This window comes from Salmo trutta, chromosome 14 (genome assembly GCF_901001165.1).
Source record: "Salmo trutta chromosome 14, fSalTru1.1, whole genome shotgun sequence".
Classification (NCBI taxonomy): Eukaryota; Metazoa; Chordata; class Actinopteri; order Salmoniformes; family Salmonidae; genus Salmo; species Salmo trutta.
The window spans coordinates 5,201,373-5,213,617 of NC_042970.1; the positions used below are offsets into that span (position 1 = coordinate 5,201,373).

Consider the following 12,245-nt stretch of genomic DNA (forward strand, 5'->3'; position numbering starts at 1 on the left):
TATTTTTACTAAGAGTATTAGAATATTAGTAATTGATTGACCCGCTCTCTCCAGATCTCCTAACATTACTATTTCTAGGGTCAGTTATAGATCAATTCTAGATCAATGCTATGCATTTTCAGCCATTCCTGAACCTGAGACCAGAAACAGGCTACCTGAGGGCAATACCAAAATAAATGGACTATTGATTCTGTATCCTCACAACAAAATCTGCTGAGCTTCGATGATTTTATGCCCCAAATATTCAACATTTTGTTGGTGGCAAGAATTCTATATAATAATTTTAGCTGAAAAGCACGAAGTCTTGAATCTTGCGTTGTTTTATATATCAACTCATACACCCTGTATCGGTACATCAAAAATCTTTTCAAATATTTTGCAATCTGTATGGCACAGTTGTCAACATTCTGGTCCCCAAATGAAACTGGTATACTTTCCTATTTATGCTTTAACACCATTATTTTTGTCTTCCTGAGATTTACTGTCAGGTCCCAGGTCTGACAGAATCTGTGCAGAAGGTCTAGGTGCTGCTATAGGTCCTCTTTGGTTGGGGACAGAAACACCAGATCATCAGCAAACAGTAGACATTTGACTTCAGATTCTAGTAGGGTGAGGCCGGGTGTTGCAGACAGTTCTAGAGCCCTCGCCAATTCGTTTACAGTATATATTTGTTAAAGAGTGTGGGGCTCAAGCTGCATCTCTGACTCACCCAACAGCCCTCTGGGGGAAAAAATAAATAAAATCTGTGTGGTTTTTATTTAACCAGTTTTGACCGCACAGTTGCTGTTTGTGTACATGGATTTTATAATGTTGTAAATCCCCCCCCCCCCCCCCCCCAACACGGCTTTTCATCAATTTGTATAGTGGACCCTTATGCTAAATGAGCAGACCCTGCTGCCTTGGCAGGAACAAATGGGGATCCATAATACACCCCAGGAAGAGTAGCTGCTGCCTTGGCAGGAACTAATGGGGATCCATAATACACCCCAGGAAGAGTAGCTGCTGCCTTGGCAGGAACTAATGGGGATCCATAATAAACTCCAGGAAGAGTAGCTGCTGCCTTGGCAGGAACTAATGGGGATCCATAATAAACCCCAGGAAGAGTAGCTGCTGCCTTGGCAGGAACTAATGGGAATCCTTAATAAACCCCAGGAAGAGTAGCCGCTGCCTTGGCAGGAACTAATGGGAATCCTTAATAAACTCCAGGAAGAGTAGCTGCTGCCTTGGCAGGAACTAATGGGGATCCATAATAAACCCCAGGAAGTGTAGCTGCTGCCTTGGCAGGAACTAATGGGAATCCTTAATAAACTCCAGGAAGAGTAGCTGCTGCCTTGGCAGGAACTAATGGGGATCCATAATAAACCCCAGGAAGAGTAGCTGCCGCCTTGGCAGGAACTAAATGGGGATCCATAATACACCCCAGGAAGAGTAGCTGCTGCCTTGGCATGAACTAATGGGGATCCATAATAAACCCCAGGAAGAGTAGCTGCTGCCTTGGCAGGAACAAACGGGGATCCATAATAAACCCCAGGAAGAGTAGCTGCTGCCTTGGCAGGAACAAATGGGGATCCATAATACACCCCAGGAAGAGTAGCTGCTGCCTTGGCAGGAACAAATTGGGATCCATAATAAATGTGACATTTGCTCAGGAAATTGTTTTCACTGAGGAAATATAGGAGTCTGTTGTTAATGATATTGCAGAGGAATTTCCCAAGGTTGCTGTTGACGCATATCCCACGGTAATTATTGGGGTTGAATATATATTGGACAAGATGCCAGAGCTGAGGATGATATTGAGGAGTTTAAGTACAGCCAATTGGAATTTGTGGTCGGTATATTTTATCATTTCATTTGGGATAGCATCAACACCACAGGTCTTTTCGGGTTGGAGGGTTTGCATTTTGTCCTGTGGTTCCTTCAATATAATCGGAGAATCCAGAGGTTTCTCATTCACTGGATTCTCTCTATCTCAGAAAGAACCTTGTGTTCATTCATATTCCCCCAAAATCCTGCAACGTGTTCAGACCCGAAGGAAGGGTGGCTGAATGACATCAACGACAGAGCAGAAGATCTCACTCACTCACTCACTCACTCACTCACTCACTCACTCACTCACTCACTCACTCACTCACTCACTCATCAAGAGAACATCCTTGGCCATCCCTACTGCCTCTGATCTGGAGGACTCACTAAACACAAATGCTTTGTTTTTAAATGATGTCTGTGTGTTGTAGTGTACCCCTGGCTATCCGTAAATAAATTAAAAATAACAAGAATATTGTGCGGGTCTTATCTTATTATAAGCTATTGGAAATTATTTATACTTGTACTTTTAATAATTAAGTATATTTTTTGCAATTACATTTACTTTTGATAAGTAAATGTAAGAAACAAATACTTTTAGACTTTTTTACTTAAGTAGTATTTTTCTGGGTGACTTTCACTTTTACTTGAGTAATTCTCTGTGAAGGTATCATTAATTTTACTCAAGTATGGCAGTCGGGTACTTTTTCCACCACTGCTAATTATGAGGTAGAGTATCCGATTTGAAGAAAAAATTTATAAAATAGAATTTAAAAAAAATCAAGCCCAAAAGGTTATCGAGAAGTGATGTCCTCATGAATTATTACTCATGTCATAATATCAAATTTTCCACTGAACTGACATGGTAACATGAAACATCAACATCGACTATAGTGTACATGATGTCTGATCCAATTTAGTCGTGTGTGTGTGTCTGTGCTCTACAAACCACTGTTTGAGTCAGAGGTTCATCAACAGGGTTTTCTTTTCCACACACATAAGGCCATAACAATATGCTTGTTCATTTTATTTTTTTTCAACGCAATCTATGAGGCAGACGTAGAGGATAGCTGTATTTGAAAGCAACAGAGTGAGTTACCGTTTTGATTACAGAGTGTTTTCGCCATCTGTTAGCTTATCATTCAAACTGCACAAACGTGAAACCAAAAAATAATCTTGCGGATTAAGTTTAAGCATTCATTCTGAGTGGTTAAGATTAGGTTTAAGGTTTGGGTTAGGTTTAAAATAGAAGTGCCTAGCGCTGGGGATTCAACCCACAGCAGGAGCGGTAGAGATACTCTCAATCTCAAGTACGAAAAAAAATAAAAATAAAAATGTTTAAAATTTAAAAAAAATTATGAAACAAAAAATTTATGAAATGTGTGCATTCACTACTGTAAGTCGCTCTGGATAAGAGCGTCTGCTAAATGACTAAAATGCAAATGTGAAATGTAAATGTTTAGAGCCGTAACTCACAGATTAGCCCAACCCCCAACTAAAATCACGATTACATCACGTAACTTCACGATTACTTTCACTCATATGACCTGCCTTAAGGCTACCATTCTGAAGGGATTGTGACATGTTTAGTCACACTTCCTGGTGTTCTGACAGTGTTCCAGGGGCCAGTGTTGTGATTCCTGACAGTGATCTGAGGGCCCAGAGGACAGTTACTATCCCCTCGACATTTATGTGTCTGAGGGGGAACTATGAGGCCGGCGACTGGGACGGACACCGGAGAAACTTTCTCAATAGTCTTTCCTTGACTGTCCAGTCCTTGTGTCCTCACCTCCTTGTCAAAGTGTCAGAGGAGAGGAAGAAGAGGAAGACACATGGATCCAAGGAAATGTTTTTTTTTTTTATACAATACGACATGGAGCTCAACTTGCTTCATTCTTCCTGGCATGGCAAGCCTGAATGGCTTTTTATATATTTCACTGATATGTGATGGACACATATTAATTTACAACCAACGGAACTAACAAAGCTTTAACGAAACAGATTTGCCTGAGTCATGAACAATCACAGCTAAAATACATTTTGAAACGTTCTACCTATGCTACCCTGTACTGAGACCCAAAGGGGCTCGCGCTATCACACATCACCTATTCATCTAGAGTCCTGGTTAGAGCCCTGGTTAGAGTCCTGGTTAGAGCCCTGGTTACAGTCCTGGTTAGAGTCCTGGTTAGAGCCCTGGTTACAGCCCTGGTTAGAGCCCTGGTTAGAGCCCTGGTTACAGTCCTGGTTAGAGCCCTGGTTAGAGTCCTGGTTAGAGCCCTGGTTACAGCCCTGGTTAGAGTCCTGGTTAGAGCCCTGGTTAGAGTCCTGGTTAGAGCCCTGGTTAGAGTCCTGGTTACAGCCCTGGTTACAGCCCTGGTTACAGCCCTGGTTAGAGTCCTGGTTAGAGTCCTGGTTAGAGCCCTGGTTAGAGCCCTGGTTACAGCCCTGGTTACAGCCCTGGTTAGAGTCCTGGTTAGAGTCCTGGTTAGAGCCCTGGTTATATCCCTGGTTAGAGTCCTGGTTAGAGCCCTGGTTAGAGTCCTGGTTACAGCCCTGGATAGAGCCCTGGTTAGAGTCCTGGTTAGAGTCCTGGTTACAGCCCTGGTTAGAGTCCTGGTTACAGCCCTGGTTACAGCCCTGGTTAGAGCCCTGGTTAGAGCCCTGGTTAGAGCCCTGGTTAGAGTCCTGGTTAGAGCCCTGGTCAGAGTCCTGGTTAGAGCCCTGGTTACAGTCTTGGTTAGAGCCCTGGTTAGAGTCCTGGTTAGAGCCCTGGTTACAGCCCTGGTTAGAGTCCTGGTTAGAGCCCTGGTTAGAGTCCTGGTTAGAGCCCTGGTTAGAGTCCTGGTTAGAGCCCTGGTTAGAGTCCTGGTTACAGCCCTGGTTACAGCCCTGGTTACAGCCCTGGTTAGAGTCCTGGTTAGAGCCCTGGTTAGAGCCCTGGTTACAGCCCTGGTTACAGCCCTGGTTACAGCCCTGGTTAGAGTCCTGGTTAGAGTCCTGGTTAGAGCCCTGGTTATATCCCTGTTTAGAGTCCTGGTTAGAGCCCTGGTTAGAGTCCTGGTTACATCCCTGGATAGAGCCCTGGTTAGAGTCCTGGTTAGAGTCCTGGTTACAGCCCTGGTTAGAGTCCTGGTTACAGCCCTGGTTACAGCCCTGGTTAGAGCCCTGGTTAGAGCCCTGGTTAGAGTCCTGGTTAGAGCCCTGGTTACAGCCCTGGTTACAGCCCTGGTTAGAGCCCTGGTTAGAGCCCTGGTTAGAGCCCTGGTTAGAGTCCTGGTTAGAGTCCTGGTTACAGCCCTGGTTACAGCCCTGGTTAGAGCCCTGGTTAGAGCCCTGGTTATAGCCCTGGTTACAGCCCTGGTTACAGCCCTGGTTACAGCCATGGTTAGAGTCCTGGTTAGAGCCCTGGTTATATCCCTGGTTAGAGTCCTGGTTAGAGCCCTGGTTACAGCCCTGGTTACAGCCCTGGTTAGAGTCCTGGTTAGAGCCCTGGTTAGAGTCCTGGTTAGAGCCCTGGTTAGAGCCCTGGTTAGAGCCCTACTTATATCCATGGTTAGAGTCCTACTTAGTCCTGGTTACAGCCCTGGTTAGAGTCCTGTTTAGAACCCTGTTTAGAGCCCTGGTTTGAGCCCGGTTTGAGCCCTGCTTATATCCCTGTTTAGAGTCCTACTTAGTCCTGGTTACAGCCCTGGTTAAAGCCCTGATTTGTGCTCTGGTTTGAGCCCTGGTTTGAGCCCTGGTTTGAGCCAAGAAAACAAATAATTTGATTTGGTCTTAGGACAAACCATGGAGATTTTTTAACAAAGCCATTGAGTGAAGTCTGATGTCTGATTTGACATGGCTGTGCCTAGATGCCATGAGTTTTCATATCATAAAATCCTATTTTATCATCCAACTGAACAACAGTAACGTAGCCAGGGGACGTAGCCAGGGGACGTAGCCAGGGGACGTAGCCAGGGGACGTAGCCAGGGGACGTAGCCAGGGGACGTTGCCTGGAGACGTAGCCAGGGGACGTAGCTAGGTGACGTAGCCATTGGCATGTCATGTAGCCAGGGGACATAGCAAGGGGACGTAGCCAGGGGACATAGCAAGGGGACGTAGCCAGGGACATGTCATGTAGCCTAGCACTTAGAGCGTTGGGACAGGAACTGAAAGGTCGCTGTTTCAAATAACCTACAAGGTGAAAAATATGTCTCTGTTCCCTTGAGCAGAGGACTTCACCTTCATTTACTCCAGGGGCACCGTACTACTACGGCTGACCCTGTATAAAACAACACATTTCACTGCACCAATCATGCTACTACGGCTGACCCTGTATAAAACAACACATTTCACTGCACCAATCATGCTACTATGACTGACCCTGTAAAACAACACCTATCATGCTACTATGACTGACCCTGTAAAACAACACCTATCATGCTACTATGACTGACCCTGTAAAACAACACCTATCATACTACTATGACTGACCCTGTAAAACAACACATTTCACTGCACCTATCCGGTGTATGTGACGTTGTACATTGAGTGGGTCTAATTCTGAATGCTGATTGGTTAAAACCGCATTCCAGCCAGTTTCTATTCAACAACTTACCACTGGTTAAATCTATGACCTTAAGATGCCTACTTGCTATGTTCCATCTGACTGCACAATCCATTGTGTCTTCAGCCAAGCCAGGCAATTTATAAACTTGATCTTCACTATAAAAAACATCTAAACATTATCTCACATTTCTTTTAGACTAAACGTTTAGTTTTCAACAGCAGAGAATAAACCTAGCTGTCTGTCTCTTCGACATTTACAACATTGGTTTAACAATTCGAATTCGATCTATTGTAATGAACGTGTCGGGAGTCGGGACGAGACAGACAGGCAGGCAGCGCTTCTCAGCCAGTCGAAATCATGAATCAGCTGGCGTCTTTCTCATGGATATATACATACACAAAGAAATGTCAATTGAAAAAAGGTCAAACGAAACAAAGCGCAGCTTATTTGCAGTCTTTCCAGCTTCAGTTTGAAGTGATTGTGTTAGGTGTGTTGTTGGCTAGCTCCTCTGAACAACAGTGTCCTGACGAGAGAGCACATTTTCTATGCCAGGCGAAATCACGCCTCATTAGCTCATTGTTATGGATATACTCAAAACATGTCACTAGAAAACAGCTTAAAACAAACGCAAATGAGTCTACTTTCTTGATATTCTGGCTGCACTTTTTGACGTGGCTGAAAGTTAGCCGTAGTTGGCTAGCTAGCAAGCAAGGGATAAGAACGTTGCCAGCCAGTATGTTGTACTGAATGTGTGTTTATAGTTTTGTTTAATGTTGTGTTAGTGTATGTACAGTGAGGGAAAAAAGTATTTGATCCCCTGCTGATTTTGTACGTTTGCCCACTGACAAAGAAATGATCAGTCTATAATTTTAATGGTAGGTTTATTTGAACAGTGAGAGACAGAATAACAACAAAAAAATCCAGAAAAACGCATGTCAAAAATGTTATAAATTGATTTGCATTTTAATGAGGGAAATAAGTATTTGACCCCTCTGCAAAACATGACTTAGTACTTGGTTGCAAAACCCTTGTTGGCAATCACAGAGGTCAGACTTTTCTTGTAGTTGGCCACCAGGTTTGCACACATCTCAGGAGGGATTTTGTCCCACTCCTCTTTGCAGATCTTCTCCAAGTCATTAAGGTTTCGAGGCTGACGTTTGGCAACTCGAACCTTCAGCTCCCTCCACAGATTTTCTATGGGATTAAGGTCTGGAGACTGGCTAGGCCACTCCAGGACCTTAATGTGCTTCTTCTTGAGCCACTCCTTTGTGGCCTTGGCCGTGTGTTTTGGGTCATTGTCATGCTGGAATACCCATCCACAATCCATTTTCAATGCCCTGGCTGAGGGAAGGAGGTTCTCACCCAAGATTTGACGGTACATGGCCCCGTCCATCGTCCCTTTGATGCGGTGAAGTTGTCCTTTCCCCTTAGCAGAAAAACACCCCCAAAGCATAATGTTTCCACCTCCATGTTTGACGGTGGAGATGGTGTTCTTGGGGTCATAGGCAGCATTCCTCCTCCTCCAAACGCGGCGAGTTGAGTTGATGCCAAAGAGCTCCATTTTGGTCTCATCTGACCACAACACTTTCACCCAGTTGTCCTCTGAGTCATTCAGATGTTCATTGGAAAACTTCAGACGGCATATACTGTAAACACCGGCTTCTCTGGCATTATTAAATAAATAAAATGTTGTGTTTAAAAACTTCTTTTTTTTTTTACTTTTATCTAATTCAATATGAAACTGATTATGACAGTAGGCTGAGTATTACTCATGTAAACACTTTACTCTGCTTAACGAAGCCCTTTCCTGCAGTCAATGACCAAAAGCACATCTGGGTAGCACACAGCTGTACACTCCCATTCAATTGCAATAAAAAAAATAGCTACATTTATCTGTTACTGAGAGCATTGAATTGTAGACCAATGAGACAACAGTTTATATCAAGGTCTCGAAGTTCTGAAATAATATGTTTGCTGCTGATGCGTGTTCCACAGTGCAACAATGGAATAATAAAGAACCCTGTAATTTGCTATTGTCACCAAACCCAACCAGCCAGCGCCACTAAATTACTGAAGTTTTTTTTTTTGTATCAAACTTTTAGCACTTCCCAATGTCTGTCTGTGGGGGGGTTTCCATAGCAACCACCGGTGCATAAATAAAGTCGTCCCTGTCTGTTGGTGATCGCGGGGTACTGAGACGAAACGATTCGAGACTCTGATCAACTGCTCTATAAATCACCTTAACTTCTTCCCAAACAACAACATTAACGCTTTTAATTAGTTAGAGAGAGAGAAAGAGAGAGGTGAATATCTACACAGCACCTAGCTATGTAACTAAAGCCAACCCAAGCCAAGGTCTCATGCTGAGACTGAATACTTCTATTCACAGAAGTTTCACTTTCGATGAAATGAATGTCTTGAGGAATATTTTATGTAAAAAATGGCTCATCGTTATTATTATCATTATAGCACTGAGCTATCTGATTAATTTATTGATGAGAAACACGGTTATAGCAATACCAAAATGTGTTGCGGGTCAAATCCTCACTTCATAATGTCAGCTGTTATGTTTGTTTCAGCAGTTTGTTTGTAAGGTTTCTCTTCACCTGACAGCATGGGAGGATAACACAATAGAAAAAAGTCTATGTGTGTGCAAATGCAGTAAGATTAGGGAGGTAAGGCAATAAATAGGCCATAGAGGTGAAATAATTACAATTTACCATTAACAGTGGAGTGATAGATGTGCAGATGATGATGTGCAAGTAGAGATACCGGGTTGCAAAAGAGCAACAAAAAAAATAATAACAATATGGGGATGAGGTAGTTGGGTGGGCTATTTACAGATGGGCTATGTACAGGTACAGTGATCGGTAAGCTGCTCTGACAGCTGATGCTTAAAATTAGAGAGGGAGATATGTCTCCAGCTTCAGTGATTTTTGCAATTCGTTCCAGTCATTGGCAGCAGAGAACTGGAAGGAAAGGCTGCCGAAGGATGTGTTGGCTTTGGGGATGACCAGAGAAATATACCTGCTGGAGCGCTTGCTACGAGTGGGTGCTGCTATGGTGACCAGTGAGCTGAGATTAGGCGGGGCTTTACCTACCAAAGACTTATAGATAACCTGGAGCCAGTGGGTTTGGTGACGAATATGTAGCAAGGACCAGCCAACGAGAGCATACAGGTCACAGTGGTGGGTAGTATATGGGGCTTTGGTGACAAAACAGATGGCAATTTGATAGACTACAACCAATTTGCTGAGTAGAGTGTTGGAGGTTATTTTGTAAATGACATCGCCAAAGTCAAGGATCGGTAGGATAGTCTGTTTTACGAGGGTATGTTTAGCAGCATGAGTGAAGGAGGCTTTGTTGCCTCCTTCATAATTTAATTAATATTAAATTATCTGGCAACAGCTCTGGTAGACATTCCTTCAGTCAGCATGTCAATTGCACGCTGCCTCAAAACGTGAAACATTGGTGGCAATGTGTTGTGTGACAAAACTGCCCATTTCAGAGTGGCCTTTTATTGTCCCCAGCACAAGGTGCACCTGTGTAATGACCATGCTGTTTAATTAGCTTCTTGATATGACACTCTTGTCAGGTGGATGGATCATCTTGGCTGTGTTGCAAACTCATAAAAAAGACACACCCTCCTCCACTTACCCTCATCTTACGCTCTTTGGGGAATCCCCGATTAAAAACATGAGCTGGCGCACACCCAGAAAAATGGGTTTGTGTGGCGGCGCTGACTAACGGCGAGTAAACTATAACAGTGATGCTGAAACGTTGGTAAATACCCATTAAATTATAACTTTAAACCCTGAGGAAGGCACAGTGATGCTGAAACGTTGGTAAATACCCATTAAATTGCTGTGAGTTTATACATGGAGAGTGCGACTTTCTTGGGGGAATCCCCGTCACCATCTTTGCCGTCGGTCCAAGCGATTAGCCAAACAAGGGAAGTTAGCAACATAAGCCCCTCAGCCCTCGTTTTTGATCGAGTTTGCGAGTGTACAATTATGTTCACTTCAGGGCATGAAACGCCCCATAATTCAAATCAAATTTATTTATATAGCCCTTCTTACATCAGCTGATATCTCAAAGTGCTGTAAAACCCCAAAAAGCAAGCAATGCAGGTGTAGAAGCACGGTGGCTAGGAAAAACTCCCTAGAAAGGCAAAAACCTAGGAAGAAACCTAGAGAGGAACCAGGCTATGAGGGGTGGCCAGTCCTCTTCTGGCTGTGCCGGGTGGAGATTATAACAGCACATGGCCAAGATGTTCAAATGTTCATAAATGACCAGCATGGTCAAATAATAATAATCATAGTAGTTGTCGAGGGTGCAACAAGTCAGCAACACAAGAGTATGTGTCAGTTAAATTTTTCATAGCCGATCTTTGAGAGTATCTCTACCGCTCCTGCTGTCTCTAGAGAGTTGAAAACAGCAGGTCTGGGACAGGTAGCACGTCCGGTGAACAGGTCAGGGTTCCAGCATGTCTGGGACAACAGGTCTGGGACAGGTAGCACGTCCGGTGAACAGGTCAGGGTTCCATAGCCGCAGGCAGAACAGTTGGAACTGGAGCAGCAGCATGGCCAGGTGGACTGGGGACAGCAAGGAGTCATCATGCCAGGTAGTCCTGAGGCATGGTCCTAGGGCTCAGGTCCTCCGAGAGATTTGCGATGATTGTACATCCGCTAAGAAAAGTCAGCCAAAATGTAAAACTTCAACATCAATATGGAGAAGTCAACATACAAGTGTAAGTAAAAACGAATGTAAGTAAGTTAGAAATTGTGCTACTAATGCACATGATGGCACAAACACGTCTCATAAAAGTAATAATGTTTTTGTTTGGTTATTTTTGGGAAATTGTAGAAATAAAAAATGTTTCCTTCTTCAGAAGTCCCAGCTAGGCAGGCTAACGTTAGTTAGCTAATTAATTTACTAGCTATCCTACCGTAGGCGTATATTAATAATGATATAGCTATAGTCATAATTGACTGTAGCGCATATAAAGCACACACAAGCTACCGGTGGCTGAAAGCACAATCATCGCGGGACGAACGAGTGATGAATTTCCGGGAATGGGCAGTCCATTTAAAATTAATTCCTTCCTCCCTCGCCCCTCTGCCCTGCAAGTGTATACTCGTCAGAGGTGTGTGTCTGGAATGCAGCCCTTGTCAAAAGAGAAATGTTCTCTAACAGGTTTGAAAAACACATTTTGTGAACAAAATATGAGAGAAATAAGCTTTTTGTCAGTATGGAACATTTCTGGGATCTTTTATTTCAGCTCATGAAACATGAGACCAACACTTTACATGTTGTGTTAATATTTCTGTTCAGTGTACTGTGTATAAAAAAATAATTTGTAGGTGTTTATATTTGTTACACATTTGGACACACTCGCTTTGGACACTGCACGACATGAAAACACACACAAACATGCAGGCACCACACACACACACATACACACATACACACACACATGCACACACACAAACTACAGGTGTCCTGCTCGTCTCTCAGCTTCCAACACACAGGCTTGTGTTGCAATCAAGCCCCATTTCCCTGAGGCAAGATGGAGGTGTGAAAATATATAATTAGCCCTGTAAACCAGACAGTCACAGAACATGCCCATTCAGATCCAACTCAACACTACACTATTCATCAAAGTCTCTCTCACTCTCCCACTCTCTCTATTTCTCTCTCTCTCTATTTCTCTCTCTGTCTGTCTGTCTGTCTGTCTGTCTGTCTGTCTCTCGCTCTCTATTTCTCTCGCTCTCTCTTTCTCTCGCGCTCCGTCTCTCTCTCTGTCTCTCTCTCTAAAACATCCTTTCTTTTTCTCTCCTTCATGTTCAATTGAAATAACACCCAACACTTTACTCTGGCGTTGTCACTCTC

At 43.6% G+C, this 12,245-nt stretch overlaps 1 protein-coding gene across 1 annotated transcript; it reads right to left on the minus strand.

Annotated features, from left to right (window-relative positions):
* Nucleotides 1-3,912: 3,912 nt before the first annotated feature.
* On the minus strand, nucleotides 3,913-10,016 carry LOC115207172 (uncharacterized protein DDB_G0290685-like). Its single transcript, XM_029774156.1, has 2 exons — nucleotides 10,011-10,016; nucleotides 3,913-5,328 (listed from the first exon to the last, which is right to left on the minus strand). Exons 1-2 carry the CDS (start codon nucleotides 10,014-10,016, stop codon nucleotides 3,913-3,915), a joined length of 1,422 nt encoding a protein of 473 aa, XP_029630016.1.
* Between the last annotated feature and the right edge of the window lie 2,229 nt (nucleotides 10,017-12,245).